Source organism: Argiope bruennichi, chromosome 9, assembly GCF_947563725.1.
Source record: "Argiope bruennichi chromosome 9, qqArgBrue1.1, whole genome shotgun sequence".
NCBI lineage: Eukaryota > Metazoa > Arthropoda > Arachnida > Araneae > Araneidae > Argiope > Argiope bruennichi.
Genome location: NC_079159.1, coordinates 82598534 through 82623939, shown reverse-complemented (window position 1 = coordinate 82623939; position 25406 = coordinate 82598534). Strand labels below are relative to the sequence as shown.

The following is a 25406-nucleotide window of genomic DNA, read 5'->3' as shown; positions in this document are numbered from 1 at the left end:
TATACTCAGTTGCATTTGGGAAACATTGGAATATATATAAAATGAAAATAGACGAATAAGGTCTAAGCATTATCATGACTTATTCATTCTAGTGGTTTGAAACTGCTTCATTTTTTTTTTTTTTTTTTTTGTAATTAACGCTTTTTGCTCACTTAAAGTTAGCTAACTACAAATTTTGAAGTTGGTTGGTATAACTGAATTGTGTTATAGAATAAATCCAGATGGCTGTGGCGATTGCTCTGCGCATATCAAAATAATTTTAGTAAACGCCAATAGATGGCGAAGAATTACGAAACTAAAGTATCCTTGACTGGCTTTAACTGTCAACAAATCTGAGAAGTGCAAACCATAACTTGTTTCCAAATAAACTTTTCGGTTCCTAGGAAGCTTTGTTTATGGATAGAACATTTATTTTCACTTCAAGAAACTGCACTGAACTGCTCAATATGATAATTCAATTAAAACGTCTAGAAACTCTACACTGAAATATTAGTGGAAGTGTTTTACTAATTTATTTGTAGGAGATCCGACTTAATATGTCCATTTCAGGTAGGCTATATTTTATAATTGATGCAAATTTTAGTTATTAATCCATTCATTTTTATCCTTAATTTTATGTATTTAAACAATTCCGTTAGAATTTTTGTTCAAAATTTATATTGCGGGGAATTTGAATAATTTGCAACTGCTTTCATCATTGAAACATATTGCTCTTTGTTATTATGTTTTTCTGTTAATATTCAAGTCTTAATAAATTAAAATATGTTTTTAATAAGAAAACCGCTTTGGATCTACTGCCGAATCAACTTAATGAAGGCGTATAGTCTGTTTGTTAATTTTGGCATTCGTCCAGGAGTGTCATGTGCATTGGGATAACATCATCGCTTAGTTTATTTGCACCGCGATTGTATTATGCAATTAAATTATCCAAGTTAACTGCTGAGATAGGGGTGGATAACCCGTACGGTAGAACATAAATTAGGTTATAACTTTCCGATCTTCTGATGCTCATATTTGTTTAAATAAAGTTTATTAATCAAATTATGTGTTTAAAAATAAGTTTATTTGACACCCTAAAATAGAAATATATATATATATATATATATATATATATATATATATATATATATATATATATATATATATATATATATATAAGATGAAAAAAATATCTCTATCAAATCAAAACATTCACATGAAAAAGGGACCTAAGTTATCTTGAGTATATTTCATGCCTGATAGTTAAAAATAAGTATTGCATGACTTTTATATTTTAATATTTTGCTTTTTCTTTACTACACAAAATTAAATTGCCTTTCATCACTTCACTTAAGCAACAAAATTAGATAGTATAGAATTACATGTATAGAATAAATTAATCATTGCTTGATACACTTACTTTAAAAATGAAGATAAATTTTTTTGTATATTTTATTAATTTTTAAATATTATTAGTGAGGAGTAATTAAAATATTAAATTTATATTATGTTTTGCTTATAAAATGACATAATTACTCCAAATCACAGACAAATTTATATAAATTAATAAATTGATCATTTTTATTACAGATAATCTATAAAATATTCACCAGATTTATTTTCTAGTTTATTTTCTAACTGAAGGAATTTTCAAATGCTTTTTATACAAATTTTAATCTCTAATATAATTTTATGACTTCATCTTTGAGTTTATTAATGTGTGAACAGAAGTTTGAAATGTATTATCCATTCCCAATTAATCTTTTAAAGAAAATTTCCTTCTGTTTTTAATTATGTGTTCATTTAATTTTGTCACGTTATTATGAATTACACTATTTAATATTTCTACTCATAGGAATATTTTATTTTTTCTTATAAAACAGGATTTCAGCTGAATATTTTTTAATACTTTTATTAATTTTATCAAACTTTTAAATTTGCTCTATATTTAAATTATATCTTTTATGAGAATTATAATAGTTTATTAATAATATTATATTGATTGAATATAAACTTTCTACATTTATAAATTTTTGAGAGAATAAAAGCATAATTTTTTAATATCGTATACAGTTATGCTTCATCATCTAAAAGTGCGTAAGTTTTCTTCATTAATATATTTTATATATTGTAGTTTATTTATAAATTTCATTCCCAGAAAATACCCATTCAATTAAAAGTTTATTATAACCCTTGTCTTTTTATATTGCTTTGTTGCCAGATTTCCTTATCAAAGAAATAGCAACATAATTTTATAGGAATTGCTCTATTTTAATTAATTCTGTAAATGTTGCTTTCTTGCAAGGGTATTGACCTTGCTGTGGAAAAGTAATAAGCAGCTATATTTTAATCTTGATGAAATAAGTAATGTAATAAGTAATAAGGCATTATGTAATTTAAGATAAATCAATAGTTTTTAAAAATTTTTACATAATAAAGTTTTAAACTTTATGAATATTATTTTATATATCTTTCCCATGCCAAAGGTTCATTTTTAATTGTACAATTAAGTTTTAAAACTCTAATTTTTCTATTTAAACATGCCATTCTAAAAAATAAAATGTATTGAAATGTGAAAATTCTATGTAGAAAAAAATAAATCTGTTAAATTGTGTTTGAATAACTTCAGATCTAAAGCAAATAGAATAATAAAAGATTTGTGTTTAAGAAAGAATACTGTGTAATTAGGATTTAAATTGAAATAAAAAAAAAATACAAAATTTTTGTTATATCTGATGTCAAATTAGTGTATAATGTTAAATTCTCATAATAATTTGAATTATTGATTTTTCATTAGTAACAGATATATTTAATTTATTCCCAAATTAAATTTAAAAATAGAGAATCATTTTCGTATACCATATTACATTTCATTGTAATAAGCATTTTAAACTAATGACATCCACACAGTTGCATTTGTGCCAAAACTCTTTATAAGCTAGTCAAAAGTACTTATTTTCTTTTGTAGAATTAAGCTTTTGATAATATGGACATATGCTTGAAAAAATTTATCCAATTAAAAAAATTGCACATGTTTCTGTAAATAGTTCTAAATGGGATTTTAAAGAAATTTTAAAAATATTAAAAAATTAAAGAATATTTTAATTTTTTCAAATTTTATATACTAACTCTATGTAATATGTAATATTGCATAGATCATACATGATATCTATGCAAATCAATATGATATCTGATTTTAGAATAATTAATATTGTTAGTCTTCTAATTAAGATTGTTTTCCTTTTAAATTTATTGAAGAAAATATTTTGTAAAAAAATCAGAAGCATGAAAATTTTCATCAATTACTGTATTGGTTATTATGAATATGGTCTGGCTGTTAACTTTCTTTGTTAATTACAGCTAGCTATCTGTCAAAAGTTTTAAAATGCAAAGTAATTAAAATTTCAAAGATAGTCTTAATATTAGATTATTATATATTATTTTAATTTAATTACATTTAAAATTTTCTTTTGACATTATTAGATTATTCTGAAAATATTATGTCTAAAATGGATTCATAAACTTCTGTTTCTTAAATCATGTCTATTGTTTACTTCCTCACCTGCTGTTTTTCGAGTTTGAAAATTTCTGATAAAATTTGGATACCTCCCTCATTTCTTCCATTTCTCTCTGGAAGGAAATCTTATTCATTATATGTATTTTTAACTCAAAAGTGTTAAAGTATTGATTAATTTTCTAACTTATCATTATCTGAATAATGATTTCACTCATAGATTTGAGAATTTTCATTTCTTATTCTTTTAATGTAAAAGAAGTTTATATTCGAATTTATAAGATGCATTAAAATATGTGATTTTAATAATAATAGTAATATGGATATTTGTTTTAAATTCTGTAAGATCTATGAATTTTCCTATTTATTTCAATTCATCTAAATAACATAATTTGTTTTCTGTAATCAAATTATGTTACTGTGAGAGCCAAATATGTTATGTTTATTCTGTGAGTGCCAAAGTTGACAATATGGGGCAGAAACTACATTCGGTACCATTACCTCTATTAAATAATTTTGAATATAAGTTTTTTGTGTTTGAAAAATATGGATGCAATTAATCATAATTTCGTTTTAAACAGTAAAATTCAATATTCTATGTTCTAAATTATTTAATTGAAACAGCAAGTGTTAAATTTTATGAGCATTCTCAATGAGTTTTTTTGTCGCTCAAGCATTCATGCAGACGCTCTTATTTCATTCTCTAATGGTGCAGTTTCTCATAGCTTTTTATCAATTGTAAATTTGAATTATCTTGATTATAACATAGTATTTAGTTTAGAAAATTCAGGTAAATAAATGATAAAAATAGATATTTAAAATAATGTTAAAAATATTTAAATCGGTAAATTTTTTTAAATTATATAGTTTTTTTCTATGTAGGGAAATAGGTTGTAACATATTTGAATTTTCTTAATAATATTTACTTTACTATGTAAATTGTAGTTTTAAAATGCCATTCTATTTTTTCTCTACAAAACTTTTTAAATTCCACCATTGTTTTTATATATTTTCTCCTTTTCTATTAGTTATGTGCTATTGCAGTTGAGTGCATTTAAAATTGTATGTCTTAAAATTTGTGATATTTTGGCATATAATGCTTTTATTCTGTTGCTAATTTTCTATTACATTTAGATATGTTCTTTTCTTCAGTTAAGCCCTCCCAAATACAGTCCTCCTCTTTCATGCATTGGCCCATTTTTTAAAATTAAAAGTAGAAATTTTTTTAAAAAATAATTACAGTATTTTCAAATGAAAAAAAAACAAAGCAAAAAAAAAACATTTACAATTTATTTTTTCTTGCTTACATTTTTTTTTTTATACTTTGAATTAGATGAAAGACAAAGAAAAACAATTATAGACTTAGATCAATAGATTGTTTACTAGGTCATTGTTTCTTTCCAAGTAGACAAGTATTATCACAAAATAAAATTTTTATCACTAACATAAAAACACTCATGTATAGCACTTTCTTCTTTTTTTGATGAAAATGATGACTCTGTTCTAAATTGATTATCTGTGTCCCGAGTTTCTTATTTTTTTTGGTATTTATCTTTTAAACTTATTTCTGATTGTAAATACATGTTTTCATTATTTGTGTTTAATTATTTGTTAATACCTTAATCTGTAGGTTAAAAAATAAAAATATAAATCCAAGTTAATGTTTGGTGTGATAAAAAAATAATTGAAGTAAAAATAATTTATTAATTTGTTATGGGGTAAAATCTTATTATGTGGTTTCTATTGTGATTATTAATTTTGACAATCATATTTATAATATTATTCCATGCTATTTAAATATAGGAGTCAATGTTTTTGTGTTAGTATCCCTTTATTGTCTTATATAAATTCCTTATATAACGGATAATGATCTTGCTGCATTATTATCGGTATAAATTTCATATATTCATTCTTTATGATCTTGGATTATTAAAATGCGTTACATATATTTTAAATAAAAATTCATTAGTTTGAACAATATAAAAAAATAGCCATTTGCATATTTACATAAATGACATTGTGAATTCTAGGGGAAGCTTGTTCTACCTCATCTGCATATGATATTCTAACTGATAAAAAAAAAACTTATAATAGAGAAAGAAAAGAATTAAATAACCATGATGTTTGGTATTTTTTATAAATGTATTGTTCTACCATCTATGCAAGAAAAGAAGCATAATAAATTGAAAATTCACTGGGTTTGATATTGTCATGAATTTGCAATATGCTTCTTAGTGCGATAATTCCCCTGGTAAAGACAGATTAAGACATAGCTCTTATGGATGCCGAATAGATGCTGGATCAATGACTCCCAACTTTGGCAACCATTTGGCATCAATTTTGGTGACAAAATAGAAGATTCCAGAATCTGTAGGAATCTTGGTAATAAATCCATTACGAAAAGGACAATGAAGATAATGTTAGAACTTTTTCTTTGCTTAGTTTCTTGTCTTGGAAACTATAAAAATTTGGGAAACAGAGCTGAAGTCAATCAAGTATTGAAGAAACAGTGAATTGTGTGCTGAGTAGCTTGTTTGTATTGAGTTAGTCAATAAGTCATGTAGTTAGGAGTAACTTAGACTAGAGAGAAAATAGATTCTCTCTGAGTACTTTATTTACTACTGGTTTTTTTTTTGTTGCCTTGTGCTACTGGAAGTGCTGTTCTTATGTAAACTCATTCATGCAGTTGTGTTGAATAAAGTATTGTTATTTAATTATTTGTGCCTGTTGAAGTGCTTCACTATACATTCACTGCATTTAAGTTGTTGATTATCAGATTTTTGGATAAAATATTCAGTTATAATATTTTATCATTATTGTATGGCAAACATCATTCCCTGTTTGTACCTTCTTAAAACCTTATTCACAGAAATTTATAATATTTCAAATTATCACTGTAAGATATACAATTTTATAAATTTTAGTCGCATAAATATGACTTTTTGATAATAATAAAATATTTGTTCCATTGAACAATTCTTTTTTAGCTGAGTAAATACTAATCACTGAGATATAGAATACGAAAAGCAAAATATTTAACTTAGTTACTTGAAGCTAAATAATTAGGTAATTAGTTAGGGAAAAATAAATTGTTTTTTTGTATATAGTCAAATATTAATAAAAGTTTTTGATATAAATTTTTTTGTTTTATTCTGAATTACAGTCTTTTGCAGATTATGATTTATGCAATTTGTTTTAAATATGGAAATTTATATTTATGTATGGTTTTATTGTTTTCTTATTAAATGATACAAATTTTTCTATGTCTTGCAGATGGTTTCGGTGTCCAAGAACGTCAATCTCTTTTATCTAAACTTTTAGATGCAGTTAAACAGGTATATATTTGTTTCTGTTTTTGAATAATGTATAGTTATATATTTTTTTGTTTTCTAAAAATTTTGCATGCAGATTATTCTATCGAACTTGCAGAAAAATATTATGCTTTCTTAAATTTAATTTTCAGACTTTTGCTAAAGATATATATATATATTAATTCATTATTACTTCTATTTAGTTATATTTATTAAATAGAGATAAGGCTGTTTAATTAGCAATGGCCTTTATTTTTTATTAATTCAACTGCTTTATATTTTGTGTTAATGGAAAACTGATATTTTTTTCAAATGCAATTATTTGGTTCTGCAATATTAATAGTTGCTACAAATTTCAACTGTTTTCTCAGTAAAATATTTTTTCGATAAATTTTGATAGGTACATAATTTACATTATTCCAAAAGCCTTGCATTGTTCCATTCGTTGTACTTTGGGTTTCCTTAATTATCTATCCACATTTTTAAACAACTAGTTATATCACAGGAAAGATCAACAGTGAAAAATAGGTGCACTTAAAAAATATTTCGCTATTGCATACAACAAAAAATTATTAAAACATGCTTAATGAAATCTACTCAACATGAAAAAAAATGAATTAAATTTTCATGTCTTGAACTGAACAAGGGGGGGGGGAAACCAGGATGAAATATTAGTACTGTCTGTCCACGACAAGAACACTGCTAGACAATCGTCTATGTTTACGGCGGCCGTTATGGAAACAGGTTACTGTAGGAAGAGTTCATTTCGCAGAGGTAGAAATTCATTCAAGTTTCTTACGTTGGCACGTTTAGCGCCACATTGGCAATATTTGGCATTATTGAGATTGGTGCAACTGCGACTAAAGCGAGAAGACGAATGAGCAACAGGTTTTCTTTTATCGCTTCACATTGACGCCAAGAAAAAGAATACCCCCAGACTTTCTGTCCGATTCCACCCATTCAAAATGGATCGCCCCTACCGGAACCTGTTTCTATAACGCCCGCTTTAAACATAGACGATTGTCTAGCAGTGTTCTTGTCGTGGACAGACAGTAGCAATAATGCAAATGATTTGAGTTTCATTTCAACAATGAAATTATGTTATAAAATATGCATTATATATTATGTAAAAATTAGTTAAAAACAAAAAATTAAATGGCAATTTTTTTTCCATCATTGTAAAGATAAATTTTGAGATGCTGTAAAAATTATTTTTGTACCATAATATTTTTGGAAGTTATTGCAAAAAAATTGCCAACATTTTGTTTCTATATAAAATTTTATTTAACATTTAAAAAATACTTGGAGATAAACAATTTCACCTTCCAAAGTATATTTGTAGCAAATTTGGCTCTATAGACCATATTATTTGGCAAGTCAAATAATATGGCCTGTAGAGTACCAACACACTCATAGTCATAAACAGTTTCATCTTCATTATTAGGAGAGATAGAGCACAGATTCTCAAAGGATCTGATATTAAAATGATGGTTATTTTGATCATTTCTAGGATATAAGTTATGATATACAAAATTCATTGCCTTAAAGCTAATAATAATATTCTGAAGCAAGGGGATAAGAATGAATTAAAATATTAATCCTTTGATAAGTTTTATGGTTAAATATCATAACTAATGTAATAAAAAGCAAAATTAGGCTACATTTTTGACATTTCCTATCGAGTGAGGTGAAATTTTAAATATGATTTAAAATTAAAATATTTTGAAATGCAATATATATTTCTGTAAAACATTTGTAGATTGTTTATTTTATAATCATTATATTACTTTATCTATCTTTCAAATAAAAATAATTTATAGCAGCTTTTTTTATTTTGTTTTCTGTGAAAATACAAACAAAATCCCTTATAAGTAAAGCTTTCTTCCCTCTTTTTATGCTTTCATAATTTGCAAAATATTTTTTTTACTGAAAAAAAAAGGAAATATTAAGATAGGTTAGTCATATAATTTTGAAACACATTGAAAAATTAGTATATATATGTCAGAAAAATTTAAATAATTGTGAAAAAACGGTGTAAACTGAAATATGTTTAACTTGCATTTAAACAAGAGCAGGTGTAAGGTACTTTCTTATTTTATAGAAAGGTAGAATGTATCTTTAACTAATATTACTAATATTTGCTATGTTAATAATAAAAATGACTATGAAAACATTTCATTATGTTAAATTTCTTATTTATGTTTACAATTTAAATAAGCATATTGTTAATGTGTCTGTTTTCTAGTGTCAAATTAGATTTGGTGGAAGAACAGAGCTTGCAACTGAAAATGACAGCAGGTAAATTTTTGTTTATTACTTTTTATTATAAAATTTGTGCAAAAATACACTTATATAAGCTGATAATACACTTTTAGATTATTAAAGTTCTGAATAACTTATTTCTAGTTATTCAAGCAGAAATTTTTCTTATATCAATTTCATCTGTAAAAAGTTTAAAACTCTCAATAGCTATTTTAGATTAGCAATAGTAATATGTATTTTGATCTTATCAAGATTTAAAATAGTGAAGGGGGAAAAAAACTTTTATTGGTTGTGGGAAAGCCAAAATAGAATGCATTTTTTTTTTTTTTTTTTTTTTTTTTTTTTGCTCTGCAAAGACAAATTGATCAATTTACTGCTGCCACCCAAAATCTTAAGAAAGGGGAAAAGAACAAAATTGATACTTATGAAACCTAAGCATATATATGGACAACCATAAAGTAAAGATTATTATTTTGGTGACAAAGATTATTATTTATTGTATTATCTTTCAGTGAGTATTATCTTTCAAACATTTTTTTTTTTGAAATTTTTACTAAAGATTAGGAGAATTTTGATGCTTTAATGACAATTTTTTAAAATATTGTTGCATGAAAATCATTTTTGTACAATCTTTCATAAAAATAGATCTTTTTTAAATAACATCAGTTTAATTGACATACAATTTTTTTCTTTAATTTAGCAATTTTTGATTTTTTGCATAATTTTCAAAATACTTTCAGCTATTACCATGAAAATTAAATTGTTTCTATTATATTTAATTTTCCATTATGGAAAGTTGAGCAAGAATTATTGTTTAGTATCTTAATAGTTTGGAGTTACAGTATCTTAAAAGTTATAAGAACGTTTATACTACATGGCAGCAATATTCTCTTAAAAGAATTGCCAAAAAGGCCATGTTTATTGTAAAAGCGAGTAATTATCGAAATATTTACCAAAGTTGTTTTGTTATGTTATTGATTTTGATGGCAAATGGCATATGGAAAAGTATTTAAGTTTACCAAATGCATGTGTTTGAACCAAAAGATCAGCCATAGCATGCAATAAATGTGTAAGGTGGTACCATTGAAAGTTTACTTTATTGAGAGATTCATGGGCATCAAGCTTGACATAAGAGATTTAATAATATTAAATCTCTTCTTTCTTTCCAGCAGTCATTAAAATTGATTTATTTAAAATATTATGGAATTTTGAAGTTAAATGTTTTTTAAGTTACTACTGAAAATATTAAAATTATGTATTCTCATCAAGGTCTATGAAATCCCAAAATCCTGATTGTGTGAAAATTCATTTACAAAATTTCATCTTTATAAAAATAAAACAAATCAAGGTGTGTAACAGTGTATAAAAAAACCACAGTTAAATTATTAATTTTTCCAAGTTTTGTTTGAATGTGTTTAAACAATAATTTTTCTGTGTTTTTAATTTGTTTTGAAACTAAAAATAATCATTTTAATATTAGGTACTTTTTTTCTTTATGAATATAAAAATGTATTCATTTTCTCTTAATATTATATATGTATCACTGAAATTTTTTATTTCCTTTGCTTTATTTTTCTTGATTAAAACCACTGATTTTACTTTTTCAGTAGGTTCTGCTAATGTGTGCATATGTAAAATCTTAATTTTTGTTAATAGGTGTAATTTCCAAGTGACCATAAGAGATGAAAAGTTTATTAATAGAGGAGTTTTTATGTTTCAGAGGAAAAAGATAAAGAATTTTATCTTAATAAAGAATGAACGAGAAGTACAATTAAAATGTTCATTTTGAATCAAAAATAATTCTTGGTTTTGGCCTATTTTTAGAGTGGTGTGCTTATGTGCTCAATTTGAAGCTGTTTTGCAGCATGGTATACGAAAGACAAATAAAAGTTTTTTGCCTCTTAGGTATGCACTTTTGAATTTTTTTATATTGTTAATGTTTCATTTAATTCACTTTCTCTTCTACAATGTTGAACTAGCAATAAAAAATCAAAACCCTAATAAATCAATATGAAATCAAATGAAATCAATATATATAAATATGAATATCAAATGAAATATGAAATCTATATGAAAACTGAGCTCATAAATATCAATGTAACTAAACTAAATAAAGCAATTTATATCATTATTTGTTGTATATGAACATATGGGAAAAAATATCAACTGAAAGATGAGAATGATTTGTTTGTGTTGTTTATTTAAAAAAAAAAAACAAGTTGGAATGCTATAATTACTGGAGAATAATACTCTGTTGACCATAGCATAAAAAAGTATTCTTTATCCTCTTATATACACCTTTAAAAAAGGACGTGTTGTTGATTTTTGAAAGAAAAGTCTTAAAGGAAAGGTTATGAAGCAATAAAACAAAATGACATATCAAAAATTATATAATCATGAAATTTATTTAAAAAAAATATGGCTAACCCAATTTTGCTGAAATAGTAAAAGAGATTTTTTAAAATAATTCTTTTAACAATTGTATTTTTCAATTCATTCTACTCAGCATAAAATTTTTAAGAATTTATCATTTGTGGTCAATTTTTTATGAGATCCAAGTGGCACTTGATAAAATACAGTCTCTCAAAAAAGTATTGGGACACTTGGCATGAATAACTACAAAGCTATTTATAAAACTATTTATCACATTAAAATGAAAACAAAGTTAATCAAGAAATATTTTAACATTTGATGTAACGTTTATAAGGAAAATTTAATTGGTATTTTAGGATTATAATTTGAAATAGCTTTTCAAATATAATTCAAAAGCAAATAGGGGTAAAAAAAGTATTAGGACACTTTTGGAAAGAGAAATTCTACAAATATAGAACACATCAATAAAATTGAATTTACTACCACTATTTTTAGACTATAATTTTAAACTTAAAAGTTTCAACAAATAAGATTACCTATAGAAAAAAAAGTAGAGAAATAAAGATATATCAGTTGTGCAAAATCTTGTAATAAGTCATTTAAAAAATGAAAATCAGTTCATTGTATAGTACATATCTTGAAATTTAGTAAGTCTACTGTTTTTAACATTATTCAAGGTTCAAGAAAACAAATAGTCTTGAAAACAAGCAAAGATCAGGACTTCCAAGGACATTTAATGAATGTGAAGAGAAGTGGATTATGAAACAAGTTCACTTTAATCCCAAAACTAGTGCAGTTAAAATTGACTCTGCAATGTAAAAGTAAGTTCGGAAAATCTGTAAATCCTGAAACTGTCCGAAATGTTTTATGAAAACATAAATATCATGATAAAGTACCACAAAGAGAACCCTACATCAGCAAAGCTAATCGACATTCTAGGTTGGCATTTGCTAAAAGTATGTAAAGCAACCAAAAGAATTTTGGGAAAATGTAATTTTTGCTCATGAAAGCAAATTAAACACTTTCGAATCGGACAGCAAGTAAAAAATTTGTCGGAAACCAAATACAGCTATGCATATCAAAAATTTACAGCCTATTGTTAAATATGGAGGCAGCAGTCAAATAGTCTGGGGTTATATGGCAAGCACTGTTACCAGGAACTTACATTTTATTGATGGGACAATAAATAAATATGTCTTATCTTGACATTCTGAAGCGAAATTTAAAACAGAGTTCAAGCAAGCTGGGAATCTTAAGACATTTTAAGATAGACCAAGATAATGACCCAAAATATATTTATAAGTTATGCTGATATTTACAACCTATGGGTCTTCTACACTGTCCTAGTGTTATTAAGACTCTTGTATGAAGTGAAGACCTTAATCCCATTGAGCATGTGTGAGATTATTTGCAGCAAAAACTGTATGAACATCAAATTTCTAACAAACAGGATTTAAGAAAACATTTGGTCGATGAGTGGGTCAAAATCGATGGATTATTTTGCAAAAAATTGGTCTAATCCATGCCAAATAGACTACAAGAGGTCATAAAAAGCAAGGGCGGCCCAACAAGATATTAACTTTTAAGTTTACATTGTTTTTCTTAATTTATTGGGAAATGTCCCAATACTTTTTTGAGCACATATTTTTCTTTTATTTTTAATTATAGCAATAATTGCAATAATATGAGAGTTTTGTTTGAATTATTAGTATTTGTATATATCAAAATAATATTTATTATTTTTGTTTTGTATTCATTTGTATATTTAAGCAAATTATTATGATAAAATCTGTGAACTTGTAGTGTGTCCCAATACTTTTTTGACAGACTGTATATTATAAAAATATCAAACTAGTATAATTAGATGTAAAATTACTTACTTTTACTACCTTAGATTTTCAATCATTAAACTGTTTGTGGTGTAAATAATGAATTGTGTAAATTATTTCTTTTCATGCCACTTGCCTATGATAATGTATTTACTTGGCTTATTATTTAGGCATGTTACTGGTATGATGAAAGGCTTAAATATATTGAATAATGAAGCTGAACCTGGTAAGTTTTTAAATATCATTTTTTATTAGATTATCTTCTCTTTAATTTTTTCAGAATGAATACTGAAAAATAAGCTCAATGGGAAAAAAAATTATTATTATTTCATATATTGTTTGAATCGGTAAAACAACATATGAAGAAGTGACTTTAAATAAATATTTGAAGTATAATCTAAAATACTTCAATTTATTATTCAACTTCACAAAAACTAATCTCTTTGCAAATAAACAATTTTTATTACGATTTTTAATATTATTTCAGCCTTTTGGCATATCATATTGCAATAATTTTAATGCTAATATTTAAATAATAATCTATAAATTTTTTTTATTTTAGTATTCTGGCAGATTGTACGTTTAGTCTTAAATAAACATGAGTTTGAGAGGTATATGCTTCTAAAGAACATAACAACTGACATTGGACGTGGAAGAGCATGGTTGAGGTCAGCACTGAATGAGCATTCATTGGAACGCTATATGCATATGATCTTGGCAGATTCAGCTCAAATTAAGTATGTTTTAAAAAATTTGCCTTTTTATTATTATTTCTCGTTTGAGACATATTTTTTACTATTATTTCCAAAGTTTAAGCTCCCTTTAATAGCGAAACAAAAAAAGTAAAATACATCAAGATCATCATTTTTATCTCAGAAGTAAAATGAGCTAGTTTCAGTTCAAAAGAGAAACTTGCAAGTTAATTTGTTATTGATTGATGATGTCACTTGATAATATTTCATGCCCATATATTGTAGAATGAAAGCATTATATATAGTCTATTAATGCAGCATTAAAATTAGTACTAAGAAAAGTTACTAGTCACGTACATCACTTTCTATAAAAAAAATCCTAGGCAATAAAGTATTGCAAGGTAAAATAAAGTATCCTGAAATAGGAAATGCCTTCTTCTGTGTTTTAGGAATTTTTTAATATTTATTTCCTTGCATTTAATAGTATGAATGGGAGCAAGTTACAATTGAAACACTTCTTGAAAGACAGCTTTCCTAGTTTTAGGAAAAACAATCTTTCCTTTATCCTTAATCTTGAAAAAATCGGTGAAACTAGATATAATAAAATATAGATAGATAAAAAAAAAGCCGAGGTCTTATTTATCATAGTAAAATTATTAAGATCAATTATAAAATAATTTTTCATATTAGATTCTATTTTTTTTAAAAACATTTTCAAAAAAAATTGATTGAAATTTTTTGAAATGAATAATGGAAGTGATTAATTAAATATTAGAATAACATAATGGCAACAAATAAAACTTTTCTTTTACTGACTAAATTAATTCCTGCATATTAATCATTGCCACTTTTTCAATCAGTTTAAGTGATTTATATAATTACATTTCAATCCATGACTGATAATACTAAAATCCAGTGACATTTTAATTTTTATTTGTTAAAAATATATTATTTGTTCCTATAAAGTTTGTTTGGCCATCTAATTCATTTTTTTAAAAAATCTATTTGAGTAATTCTTTTGAATTATTTCTTATAAATGGATTTTTTAAAACAAAAATTCTTGGAATCAGTTACTTTAAATGAAGTTGACCATTTGACAGCATGAATGTGAGCTTCTATATTCTTGTTTTTGATTAAAATTTTTGAATAAATCGAAAATAATTAAAAAATTATTGCAATTTTTTATTTTAAAAATGGTTTAATTTTATTATAACTATCTAATCTTTGAGATAGGAGATTTATTTTTTTTAAAATTTTATTATTTGAGAGTATTTATTTGAAAATTAAAATAACATTGAATTTTAGTATTTGATATGATACTTATATAATGAATTTTGTTTATGTGTTTGAAATATAAATATAATATACAATCAAATTTTACTTAATGAGTATCTCTCATAATGAGTGACTTGCATAATAAGCAAAACAAATGTAAAAAAGTGATTATCTTCACAAAGCAATGTTTCACAGATTGAGTGGTTACGAGACATAATGACATCTTATGTTGGAACATAGAAAAAATCTACTGAAGAACTTATGAGGGAGAAAATACCTTTATTAAAGGGAATGTGAAAAAGTTTTGAGGAGACAACTCCTGCTGCTTTATTTAAATTGTGAATGATTATAACTTTTTCTTTTATATTTATTATCCTATTCTAAATAGTTTCAATTTTTCTCAGGAACTTTTATGAAGATGGGGCATTTTTACTGGACGATGAGAGGAGTAGCATGTTACCAATGATGGCAGCTGGTGAGTAACTTTCTTTTATTTTCAAACGAACTCATTTTGCTTAGTTTTGTTTTAAAATTAAATTTTAAATATTATAATTTTTATAAGTATTATTTTCTGTAAGTTTTTATGTACTTCATGTAAAAATAATTCAAAATGCTCAACAAAACTGAGCATTAGAACTAAAACTGCTAAATTTTGCACATAATGGCTTCTTTGGTTGTTAGTGTTAACTATTAAAGGATTTTTCAATCCTTAAATTAGTTTTTTAATTAAAAATTAATAAAAAATTAACTGTTTTTCTTAATTTTAGAGCATATTAATGTACAAAATCAATTTTTATATTATCAAACGATAACCTTTTAAATAATATCAATTGTTTTCTGTAAGTTCTTCTAAAAGTTTAATAAATTTAATGTATCTTACAGCATATTTCATTAAAATTCTGCTCATTCCCACTCAATATGCCAAAAAAAAAAAAATGCTTTTGTTTGTTCTTAACTTTTCCATTACACATTTTTTAAAAAATTCTATTATTGGTTCTTCTCATACAGCTTAATTTATAGCTATACCAAGCAGTCAATTAAGCATTTCAAAGCAATTGAATGATAGGAATAGGTAGAAAGCATTGAAAACAATAGATTGATAAACTGATTGATAGGAATGTTTTATTGATAGAAAAGGTTCTTTCAAGCTTTATTTATATTAAGTCAGATTTCATAATATTATTATTTATTATTACAGGCATTTATTATATTTTTATTAATAAATCCCTATTACTTTCATAAATTGCTTATGGGAGTTATTTGCCTTTACTTTTATTAATAAAAATGGAATTTCCAGTGTTAATGAATCGTTTGTCTATGACAGAAATGATGTTTGTATACTAAGTTAAATAATAGTTTGAAACTGAAAATTAATTTAGATAAATGAATAAATAGAAATATTAAAATGAGTTCGTTTTTAAAGTTTTATTTTAGTTCTGAGGTGTAAGGGTTAAAAGAAATAATTTTTATTAGATTCAAGTAATTTATCCCACATTTTTTTTGTCCCCTGGTAATGGCTTTATTTTGTCTCCACCCTAGTTATGCCACTGCTAATACCAGAGAGCTTCAATACTGCAGTATTAATTTTTTTGAAGTTATTTTTTTAGTATAATTCTCTTACTTCAATTTCAGGTCTTGGATCTATCTTGTTTGCTATAAGTATTGATAATCCAGATCTTAATTTAGTTCGAACCTCCAATACAGAATCTCCTGTTGATAGTACAAAATATTCTCCACCCAAAGAAGAATTTGAGCCTAGACCTGTCATATCAAAATCTGTAGAAAATGGTCTCGGTAAGAATCAATATATATTTCTACATTTAAAGAAATTATGGATATTACTTGTATTTGCACAAAATATTTTCCTAACTTTGATTTACTTTGTCTAACATTATGTGAAATATTTTTCTTGTACTTGTAGTTAAAATTTTAATAACATTTAATTTAAAAGAAAATTTGAGTAGCTTTGTGGAAAACAATTTTAAATTCCTTTTGCAAATTTATGTAAATAATATTCAGTCCCTTATTTTTTTATCAATACTTCTTTTTCTGTAATTATTTAAACACCATTTATTAAAAAAAATCTTTATTTTTATATAATGCTATTTCTTTCCATATCTTACATTAGAGAGAAATAATATTTAAATTACTTTTTGTAAGAATAGTAATACAGTTGAAACTAATTTGGCAATAATTTCATTTTTTTGTGATTTTTTTTAAATTTTATAAGCAATAAAATTTATCAAATTCTAGCTGAATTTTGTTCATTCCTTTATTATATCTTACTATTATTTTGTCTTGTTTCTCCAATACTTTGTATAGTGTGGTATCATGTTTTGAAAATTTTATGCAATTCTTTATTTTTTTCTTAATATTTATTTATTTTACATTATAAATATAATAGTGTTATTTCACTCTCACAGTAAAGAAGAAGAAAAAGAAAAAACGTCCCACATCTCAAGTAGTTTCATTTGATGATGATGATCTCTGTGATGAAAACATAAAGTAAATACTATTGTATTTTTATGGTGTATTTTTCTGTGAATTTTAATTTAATATCTGTATTTGTTACAGAGAGAAATATAAACTGCTACTAGTCCTCAATAATTTTTTTTTTATAATTTTATCAAATTTTGGGCAAAAGAAAAAAAAAATTGCATTTTTAATTTAACTATCTTTTTTTCAAAACATTCATTCTGAAATCTGAAACTAATAAATAATATAAAAAAAATCCTAAAATAATTGTCTTTCATAATTAAATGCTTTTTAAAGAAATTTTATAAATATTTTTATTTTATTTATTGATCATCTAAATTTGCAATATTCTACTGATTTCTATTTTTTATATATAACTTTTTTTTTCCTTAAATTTAATTAATTTTTTTTCTGTTAGCTTGTAAATTTCCAAAACTAAATGAAGATATACTTTGTTAATATTCAAACAATACTTTTTTTAAATCTCAAATAATAAAATTAACTTACCATTAAGTAGGTAGATATCATAATCAAACTATATTTCTAATTTGCAATAAAATATTATTGCAATTTTGAGTACTTGAAGGTTTTATATTAAATATTTGCCTGCATGATTAGTGATTGATCCATTATGTGTTAGACTAAATTACTAATGCATTACCATTTGTTACTAAAAAAGTGACATCAAATTTTACTTAATACAAATTACATGTTTTTTTTTTCCACTTTTAACTTATCATACTTTGTCTTTGTTTTTATACCTTTGTGTTTCCATTTTGTCCCTGTTTTTAATTTCTGAGTTGCTATGAAATTTCTGTAATTTTAACTATTTTTCTAACTAACCTTATAAAATAATCTCCTCCATTTTAGAACTCTTGATCTTCTTCCCGAGTCATGCAGTGCTCCTGCTACTTGTTTGTCATCTCCTGTCCAAGTTTCTGGAAATTTCCTTGAATTCTCTTCTACATCCTCATTAAAAAAATCTAGTATAGATTATACCTCGGTCACTAACACTTGCGAAGGAAATATGAATATCAAAGACTCTTTGTCCAGTCCTGAAGTCTGTAATGAAAATACTGTGAAAAATAACTTAGATTATTCTGTACAGAGCATAGTTCGGGCTGCCTCATGTCCTTTGGCAGTATTGAACAATAATTCTGTAGTTGTTACAGACTGTAGTGATAATGGTGCTAATGAAATTGGTTCGCCATCTGGTATTGGTTCACCACCTACTTTGTGTGTACTTCCTGATAATTCAGAACCAGGGTAATTTCTTCTTAGTTTTAAAAGTCAGTAGTAATCAGAATTTAAAAAAAAATGTTATGTTTAAAATCTTCCAAATACATTGCAGAAATAATTATGTTTGATCCCTGTGTTTCTAATTTTTGCATAGAAACTCATTATTTTCAATTTTTCTGGGTTTTTTTTAAAGTATAAAGACGAAATTTTTGGTTCACATTGTTGAAATTATTTATAAATTATTTGTTTTATTGTTGTAAGTAACAAAGCTTAACATTGTAATTTTGTTAAGTAACAAAGTATGTGCATATTATCATTTAAAAAAAATATTCTATTCTTTTGATCTACTAACATTTAAGTTGCAAATTATGGGAAATTTTAGAAACTTCATAGAGTTTGAGTTTTAATTATGAAAACAGGAAAATATTTCTCTCCTTTTTGTTACTAAAAGAAGAAGACTTAGGAAAAATAACAAATCCTTTTTGTTATTTTTTCAAGTTATTTAAAGATAAGACCTGCAACTATATCCAGCAGTTTTTGGGTATTTTTATAGTTTTCCTTCATGTGTAATCAAATTGTCTATCATATATGGGTTGTTTGAATTGAACAGAGAAATAGAGATTCTAACAGTTATAAATTAGTTTAATAGAGAATTGAAATTTTAATCCTTACCACTCCTATGTCCAGTCTGACTGTCATTGTCTTTTTTAGTGTAGTGTTTTTATATTCTTTTTGGATAATGATTATTATAAAAACTGCATAAGAGCAGAAAAAAATTTATATTAATTTTTAGAAATTCTATCGAACCTACTACTATATCTGAGATTCATTGAATTAATATACTCGCATATATATAATAATGCATCTCATTACTTTTAGAGTGCTAAGGTTTGATTATTTACTAGCGTAGCATTTGTACCTATCCTGAGTGCATAATTCTTTTTGCCATTGCATTAGAGGAATTTTAATATAAAATTATACTCTTATGATAAGGAAGGAAAACAAAATGAAACTTTTTTCTACCCTTTTGTTATTTATATAAGATAATTTGAATGTGTTGAGGAAAGCAAACGAAAATAAAAATAATTTAAAATCCATTTAATTGATTGCATTGGAAACCACTTAATAAGGCTCTATGAAAAGTATTATCTTCAATTTTGATAAGTAATTATATTATCTGGTTATACAAATTTTATAGATAATATGTCTTTTATGAGAATTAAATACTAAGAAAAATTTGATATACCTTTTTTTTATTCTAGTAATTCAGAACAAACTACATTAACACCCATTGGTGATTCTTCTGTTGGTGAACTAATCCCAATTGTCCATAATGAAGAAGGTGCTGCATCAGGTAAATTTAGATTCCATTTCAATGCTTTGACAATTTAATTTGAAATAAATATAAGAAAATAATTTAATAAATTTGAAATTTTTACCATATTTGAAAAAACAAGAATGTTTGTAAACTATACTCATTTCTTTCTTTCTTTTTTTTTTTATTATTTATTTCTTTAGTAGTCTTTCCGTAGTCTTTTTATTTAATTATTTCAGTTTTTAATATAGGTAATGTATATAGGATAATGAATAGTGACAAAATACATTTTATCAGTCAGAAATGGAAAAATAATTTTGTACAAGGAGTTTATGATTAATGATACAATATAAAAGCATTCATATTTAATAATAAAATGTCTTATTTTTTTATTATCTTATTTCTTTTAGAATCTTTGTACTTTTTTCTCTTGAAAACCTTTCAACATTTTTTCAAATACTATATTTTTGTTAAAATAATTTAGAAAATGACAATATGCAATTTCTTTTAAAAGCACCTCTTAGGAAGCACGATTTTACAGGTTAGTAGTTTTGTAAAGTGTGTTTAATTTTGGCACTTTTTTTCAAATTACATTAACATTACTGCTTTATCTATTTAAATTAATAACTTATCTTCCTTATATTTTATAAGTTCTCATAATTTTTCTATCTTGAGCTATTAAATACATATTTTAAATGCTAGAAAACCTTTCTGTAATCTTTATCAGAATGATTGGTTTTTTATAATTATGTAATTCTACGACAATAATTAGTTTATACTAGGAGATTTCCCAATTTTTTAATTTTTTTTATACTATGCCTTTTGCACCATTTCTACAAATATGCTATTTGTATTATTTATGTATAATTTAAATATAATGCACCATGTAAAAAATTTTGTATACTACTGAATCAACTGAATTATGTTGTAATAAAATTTCACTGTTATTATTTTTCTTTTATTAATTAAAGAAAAACTTTCTAGTGTTTTACTTTCAATCAATTTCATATTTGCTTTTTTGTATCCTTTCTGTGACTATCATTTATTGAATAAGTTATGAATATAAATTCTTTTACATTTGTATGAATTGGAAATATAGAATGGCTTGTCAAATACTAGTTTTTTTCAGCTTAAAACATTTAGATGAATTTTTAAAAGTGTTTACTTTAATATAACACTGGTTTAATATATCAGAAATATAAAGTGATATATCTGATAATGTTTTTAAAGGAATGTTTTGCATTGGTTATAGAAAAATAAATGTTTTTTTTTTAATTTAATCAAAATGCCACATGAATTTTTACCATTAATGAATTATTCTATTTCATGAAATAAAGCAAATTTGCACAAATTAGTCTTGTTTATTTAAGTAATAAACTTTTCTTACCAACACTCCACTGATAACATTCAATTCATACCTTTTTCTGTATCAGTAATTTTCATGTAAAGGGCATTCAATTAGATCAAAATATTTTGAATTTTAATTTCATATCTCATTATTTTTCTTATGTTTATTAGAAAAGGAAACAATACAATTGATGATTTCACTACTAATACAAATGATCAAATACAGGAAATATTTTTGATACTTAGCATAGACTATATATTTTCAATGCATTGCAATTGATATTTCATTAACATCTAAAAAATATTAAAATTCAAGATATTTTCACTGCAGTATTATTTTTGTATAAAACCCTTAAGAAACGATATTTTATAGAATTCTTTTTTCACATTTGATATTTTCCATGATTGTGCTTTAAAGAAATAAAGTTTAAGCTGCCGGATTGAAATTTTATTTTCCTTCTTTAGATGATTCTGTATCTATACCAAGTTTTTGTGAGGATGTAGATAATGCGGTTGCTGCACTTGCTGTAGCTCAGCGCCTCCCATCATGGTCTGTTTCTAGTAACAATTCTCAGGGGAGTACAAAGAGTGAGCCAAGGAGCAGGAGTGATACTTTGACTATGTCCCCAGGTGTGCGTTTCTTTTAATAGGATAGCTGGAAATGCATGTGAAATTTTTATTAATTTATCTATTTGAAGCTCCTTCCGCATCATAATTAATTTTTATAGTTATGACAGCAAAATTTCGTGAGGTGATACCATACAAATCATCTGGGTTCTATTGTCTACATTTCAGAATTTAAATAGTATATATATATATATATTATATTGCAAGACCATATAAGATATTTACAAGATTAAAAACAAAGATATGCATTTTAACATCATATATATATTAAAAACTTCTCCATGCAAACAAAAATTATTGGATGCTAGTTAAAAAATACATGTATATACAATTAATATATATATATATATATTACAAAAAATACACACCATTATCAAGCATGAAAATATAATTATCCATTTTTAATTAGAAATATTGAAAACTTCTATATATTATATTCTATATATACAATAGTTTATTTCAGAGTTTGTAGAAATGAAGTGATAGAATCAATTGATCTTACTCTTGAAAGATCTACAAACAATTTCTTTAGTCAAAAACTGATTTTGAAAAGTTTTGGCAAATTTTTTTCAAAAGATTGATTAGCACAATTTACCCTTCTCTGATTTAGTCTAATTTTAGATTAAATTGAGCATTTTGATTTGTCCAAATATATCTGCTCAATGCTCTTTTAATAATCTCTTCCAAATTTTTATTTGTATGTTATTTTTCTTTCCATAAGATATATAATAAGTTGTAAGATAAATTTTATATTTATATCATAATGCCCCCTCTTTTTTTAACAAGGACAATCTAATCTAGGACAAAAGAAAATGTTTGCAGCTATGACCATGCAATTATGCCGTAGATAAATAGTTTACCGACTTTACTTAAAAACAAATGATTTGGCAGATGAGAAGTTATGTATGGCCAAAGAGGAATTTAAAAATAAGTATATATATATATATATATATATATATATATATATATATATATATATATATATATATATATATATATATATATATATATATATATATATATATATATATATATATATATATATATAATATAACATATATTTTTGTGCAATTCATGACTGAGGGGAGAGAAAGCACTTTGAATTTTTGATCTTTGCTTTATTCCATTCTGGGTGGCATAATTTATTTACTAGCAAGAAGCAATGAGGTGCATTAATCTATAGTGAGCACAAGAGCGAAAAGAGAAAAGAGCGACAGAAATATTTTTACCAATGATTATATACCATGAGATTCTGATAGGAATTTCTTTATAATTGTCAATTTAGGTAAAGGGAAAAATAGGTATCTTTTGAAAGAATTTGTTTAGGTTGACAGATTTTTATGCCTTCACTCGGAGTGTGGGAACTATCGAACTTAGCAATTTTAGAGCTTGTGTAGCATTAATTAAATAAAAAAGGTAGAATTGGATCAAGATATAAGAGAACATTTTATAATTAATATGGGTTAAACTAAGATAAAAATTAGGAAATTAATCAAGGTTTAATTTAGATTTAAAAATATTATTACACACACATAATGTGTGTGTTTATTATTACACACTTTGGCATTTAATATATAGATGAGAAATTTGGCTTTAATTTGAAATATGTGGATTTATTTTTATTTTTTTTCTTTGATAAAAATTTCATGTGATAATCTTGCAACATTTCATGAAATTTTAACTGCTATGGGAATGGCAACTGTCACTGAAATTAGCTTTTTTACTTTCATGTAAATTTTATCTTTTGATCATTATCTTTCCTGCCATTCTGTTTGTATTGTATTTCCTGATAATTTTAAATAATTTTTCTAAGTAAACTGTTTGATCTCAAAAATATATATTTTAAACTATACTTAGGAAATTTTGAAACAATATATTTGATTAAAAATGAATGGAAAAATGAATAAAGATTGGGTTTTGAGGGAATTTGGCAATAGTAATCATTATGGAATCGGACTTCAAAACGTTAAAAAAAACTGTGTTTTAAAATCTATTTATAATGTATATATACATGTTTAATTTTTCTAATATGTTTTAAATACTTTTTCTTTTTTGTTTATTAGATGAAATGAGAGAGGCTTTGTTATCAGTTATGCAGAAAAAAGAAGAGTTTGAAGAAAAAAATAAGTATGGACTTTTATAATTATTTTATGTTTAGTTTTGAAAAATTAAAAGTTTATATGACAATCATCATATAAACTTTGAATTAAGAAGTTATTGATATCCAAGCTTTTATTATTCTGGTACTTAAGATCAGTATGTATAATAATTATATTTACATAGACAAGTAATCAATAATTCTTTCTCTTCTTTGTAACTTAAAGTGCTTTGCGATGTTTATTGGAAAGAGAAATGGAAATGGCTGCTGGTCTGAGAGCTGAAGTAGAAGAACAAAAGAAAAGCAGTGAAGAAAAAGTTGAAAGATTGGAGGCAAAATTACAGACTGTTTCAAGGTGATTTATTCCTGAAAGTTATTAAATTTTTTAACGTTTTAAAATTTTATTAAATTTCTTATCTTTGTGATTTTACAGTTAGATGAATCAGAAACAATCATTTTCAGTTCTCAGATATGGAAACCGTTTTCAAACAAAGGATGAAGGAAATGACATTTGCATTTAAAATTATATCATTCCAGGTTATTTGCAGAATTAGGAAATATAGTATCCTGGAATAAATTACGAAACTGTTGAAAAGGACAAAAATATGCATGAAAATACTTTAGAGTAATTTTTAATTATAGAAATGGACACAAATATAGAGTTATGACTTTATAAGTGATAGATTTCTGTCTTTAAAATGCTTAATTCATTTTTTTTTACAAAAAAAATTTATTTAAATGCTTTTTTTTAATGCTTTTTTGGAAGTAATTTAATCAGAGAGGATTTTTTTCCCTTTTAGCATAAGTCATACATCAAGTTTGTCTGATAATGTAGTCAAATTCATACATTATTTAATAATATTTTTGGTCACAATATATAAAATAATATAAAAAATTAAAACTGAAACAGTTTTTGAAAATTATATTATTTCTTGAATGACCCATATGAACAATGAGTACAAAAGTTTTGAAATAAATTAGTATGCTCCAGAATGACAACTGGGGAAGGGAACTGAAAGAGAATGCATCTAACAGAATTGAAATCATGCTGAAAACCTAAGGAAGAATTT

At 24.7% G+C, this 25406-nt stretch overlaps 1 protein-coding gene across 5 annotated transcripts in view; it reads left to right on the top strand.

Moving 5' to 3' along the window:
- The first annotated feature begins 297 nt into the window (after nucleotides 1-297).
- The window catches only part of LOC129984277 (sorting nexin-29-like), a 34997-nt gene continuing 9888 nt past the window's right edge, over nucleotides 298-25406 (top strand). The window contains exons 1-15 of one of the 5 annotated variants that reach the window (XM_056094122.1): nucleotides 298-549; nucleotides 6767-6828; nucleotides 9050-9102; nucleotides 10891-10971; nucleotides 13439-13494; nucleotides 13831-14005; nucleotides 15640-15710; nucleotides 16868-17029; nucleotides 17659-17740; nucleotides 18581-18976; nucleotides 20212-20303; nucleotides 20779-20805; nucleotides 22077-22241; nucleotides 24302-24365; nucleotides 24563-24691. In XM_056094122.1, coding sequence (XP_055950097.1) covers nucleotides 537-549; nucleotides 6767-6828; nucleotides 9050-9102; nucleotides 10891-10971; nucleotides 13439-13494; nucleotides 13831-14005; nucleotides 15640-15710; nucleotides 16868-17029; nucleotides 17659-17740; nucleotides 18581-18976; nucleotides 20212-20303; nucleotides 20779-20805; nucleotides 22077-22241; nucleotides 24302-24365; nucleotides 24563-24691 — 1628 coding nt within the window. In that variant the 5' untranslated portion in view covers nucleotides 298-536. Of the gene's footprint in view, nucleotides 550-6766; nucleotides 6829-9049; nucleotides 9103-10890; nucleotides 10972-12120; nucleotides 12261-13438; nucleotides 13495-13830; nucleotides 14006-15639; nucleotides 15711-16867; nucleotides 17030-17658; nucleotides 17741-18580; nucleotides 18977-20211; nucleotides 20304-20778; nucleotides 20806-22076; nucleotides 22242-24301; nucleotides 24366-24562; nucleotides 24692-25406 lie in introns of those variants that run through there. The other 4 variants (XM_056094125.1, XM_056094123.1, XM_056094126.1 and 1 more) reach the window with 4 other exon arrangements.